Raw genomic sequence first — 3,204 nt, forward strand, 5'->3', positions numbered from 1 at the left:
GCACGGGTCAATGTGTTCGACAGGGACGTCGAACCCTATAATGGGGGGTGAAAGTGGGTTAGATCTGATCCCACATCGGCTGGGAAGGAGAACTAAGCATTCCTTATAAGGGGTGTGGATACCTTCCCTAACACAACGCGTTTTAAAGCCGTGAGGGTAGCAGATCTCATAAGAACTCTGCGGTTAAGCGTGCTCGGGCGGGAGTAGTACCGGGATGGGTGACCCCTGGGAAGTCCTCGTGTCGAGTGGCCCAAAGCGGACAATATTGTGATACGTGCCAGAGGGGGATGTTACAGATTTTATGCATGCAAAGAGAAGGACTTAGCCCTTTGATGTCGGCTATAGTCCACCCAACTGCTTCCTTATATTCCTTCAAGGTGGTGACAAGTTCTTCCTCTTCTTTTGTTGACAACTTGGTGGAAATGATCACTGTTAGAGTTTCCTTGTCTCCAAGATATGCATACTTGAGATGCTCGGGTAAAGTTTTTAGCTCCAATTCCAGTGCCTGCACAATAGATAGAACAAGTTTCTCATTAGACATTGGTATTTTCAGCTTTGGAACATCAAACCTCATTTTCTTCTTCTCATCCATGCAAGACACAACCTCCATAATCTCTTTATCAATTGTAAATTGATTGGCAAGTTTTTCCACTCTTTCCTTTTAAAGATTCCTGTCTAAAATGAGAGCTAACACATCAAGATTAGACAAATCAAAACACTCCTCTGTCAATGGTTCAATGACATCCACAAAATTCAAAGATGAAATATCACTTAGATATCTCATAGCATCATAAATATTGAAATTTATCACCTCCCCATCAAATTCCATGGACAATGTACCATCACAAACATCAATTTTTGTCCTGGCTGTTTTCAAAAAGGGTCTTCCTAGGAGAATTGAACTCAAATTCGGTGAATCATCATCATCCATATCAAGGACATAAAAATCTGTTGGAAATACTAGTTCATTCACTTGGACTAACACATCTTCTAGCACACCTTTGGGATGTACTAAAGATCTATCAGCCAATTGAATGATTACCTCGGTCTTCTTCAATGTGCCAATATTTAATGTTTTAAAGATGGAATATGGAAAAACATTGATAGAAGCTCCAAGGACTAGCATAGCTCGTGGAACATGAAGATTACCTAATTTGCAAGGAACCGTAAAAACACCCGGATCCTTACATTTTTGAGGTAATTTTTTTGTAACACTGCAGACACATTTTCCCCTACTTTAACAGTTTCATTCCCTTTCAACTTTTTCTTGGATGTACATAATTCCTTAAGGAATTTTGCATACCTAGGGACTTGTTTGATGGCATCAATAAGAGGAATATTTACCTCTACTTTCCTGAACCTCTCCATGATTTCATTATCTTCTCTTTCACGCTTTGACTTGCTTAATCTTGAGGGAAATGGAGGAGGAGTGACTTTTGCTTCAATAGGAACTTCCTTGGAATGTGTTTTCAACTTCTCTTCTTCTTTCTCTAGCTCCATCTCTTATTCTTCTTCAATCATTTTAGGACCTTCATATTCTTTACCATTCCTCAAAGTGATGGCACATGCACTATGTTTTGGATTCTTCTTAGTTTGCGCGGGTAGTTTGCCTTGTGACTCCAATTTACTCACAGATGTGGCGAGTTGAGTCATTTGTTGCTCCAAAGTCTTGATGCTCGCTTTGGTCTCATTTTGAAAGGTTTGATTACTTGTGGCTAAACTCTTAACAATGTCTTCCAAATACATTCCCGATCCGCTTGAACTACTTCCTTGATGCATGTTTTGAGGTTGATATTGATATTAATGAGGAGGTTGAGTTGGCTGGAAATGTGGTTGATAATTTTTTTGGTGGTGCATTTGATTTTGAAATGGGGGTCTTGGTTGATAAGGTGGTGGTCTAGGCTAAAAATTGGTATTAGGGTGATGCCAATTTGGATTGCTTCTTGGCTGGAAGTTTCCTTATTGTTGACTTGAAAATCCCATAGCTTGAACTGGCTCTACATCTTCTTGTAACATGGGGCACATATCAGTGGGATGTCCAACTTGTGTACAAATGCCACAAGGTCTAACTGTTGGTGGTTGCACGCCCTTGTCTTTTGCAAGCATCATTACTACCTTAGTCAACTCAGAAAGTTGACTTTCAATTTTTGGAGTAGAAATTTCTTTCACCCCCTTGGTCCATCACTGTACCACTCTTCTTCTTGGACTGTATGCTTGGACTCTTCTGCCATGTTTTTTATAAGAACTCTGATTTCTGTTGGAGTCTTATCAGCTATAGATCCACCACTTGATGCATTGAGTAATCTCATATCCCAAGATGACATTCCTTCACAAAAATACTGCAACAACTGATATTCTGTAATCCCATGTTGTGGACATCTTGAGCACAATTTCTTGAACCGTTCTCAATAAGTATGCAAGGCTTCTCTCTTTTGTTGCTTTATGCCAATTATCTCTCTACGTAAAGCTGAAGCTCTCATTTCGGGAAAATATTTATCTAGAAACATCCTTGCAAGTTCATTCCATGTTGTGACTGACCCCGGTGGTAAGTCATACAACCACTCCTTGGCTGAATCTTGTAAAGCAAAGGGGAATGCCCTTAACTTGATTTGATCTTCTGTGACTTCATGTGGCTTCATACCCACACAAACAACATGAAATTCCTTAAGGAATTTATGTGGGTCTTCATTCTCAAGACCACGGAATGAGGGTAACAAATGGATGAGTCCAGACTTGAGTTCAAAGTTGATTGTTGCAGGGTAATTTATGCACAAAGGTTGTTGGGTGACATCTTGAGTAGCCCATTGTCTAAAGGTTTGTTCAGGTAGTGGATGTGGAGGATTTTGATTTCCTCCATGGTTGTCCGCCATGGTAGGAATAGGTGAAGATGGTGGAGTGATACTTCTTGATGTTGGAGAGGATGTGGTCGATGGATTTGATGAAGAAGCTTTGGATTGTTGTTGTTTCTTTAAAAGTCTGGCTTGCTTCCTTCTCTGTTTAGCAGATTTCTCTATTTCCAAATCAACTGGTAAAGGTGTACCTATGCGAAAAGATCTTGGCATAAACAATTAGTACTACCGTATCCCCGGCAACGGCGCCAATTTGTTTGAGCGTCAAACCAACAAATGATGGGATAAAATAATATTAATATAACTCAAATCATTGCTATTTCTAATACTAAAGATAGTATAGAGTAAGCAGGGT

General features: G+C 39.9%; 1 protein-coding gene across 1 annotated transcript; it reads right to left on the reverse strand.

The window, feature by feature from the left end:
• Positions 1 to 661: 661 nt before the first annotated feature.
• Positions 662 to 1,500, reverse strand: LOC145010321 (uncharacterized). The gene is made up of 2 exons (XM_078968877.1): positions 1,189 to 1,500; positions 662 to 1,051 (listed from the first exon to the last, which is right to left on the reverse strand). The coding sequence occupies exons 1-2, from the start codon at positions 1,498 to 1,500 to the stop codon at positions 662 to 664; spliced, it is 702 nt and encodes a 233-aa protein (XP_078825003.1).
• Between the last annotated feature and the right edge of the window lie 1,704 nt (positions 1,501 to 3,204).

This window comes from Lactuca saligna, chromosome 8 (assembly GCF_052625555.1).
Source record: "Lactuca saligna cultivar CGN05327 chromosome 8, ASM5262555v1, whole genome shotgun sequence".
Lineage (NCBI taxonomy): Eukaryota > Viridiplantae > Streptophyta > Magnoliopsida > Asterales > Asteraceae > Lactuca > Lactuca saligna.

Coding starts and splice junctions, on each gene's coding strand:
- LOC145010321 (XM_078968877.1), bottom strand. CDS start 1,500: ATGGAGCTAGAGAAAGAAGAAGAGAAGTTGAAAACACATTCCAAGGAA. Junction 1,052..1,188: donor AAAAAAATTACCTCAAAAAT/GTAAGGATCCGG, acceptor GGCACATTGAAG/AAGACCGAGGTAATCATTCA.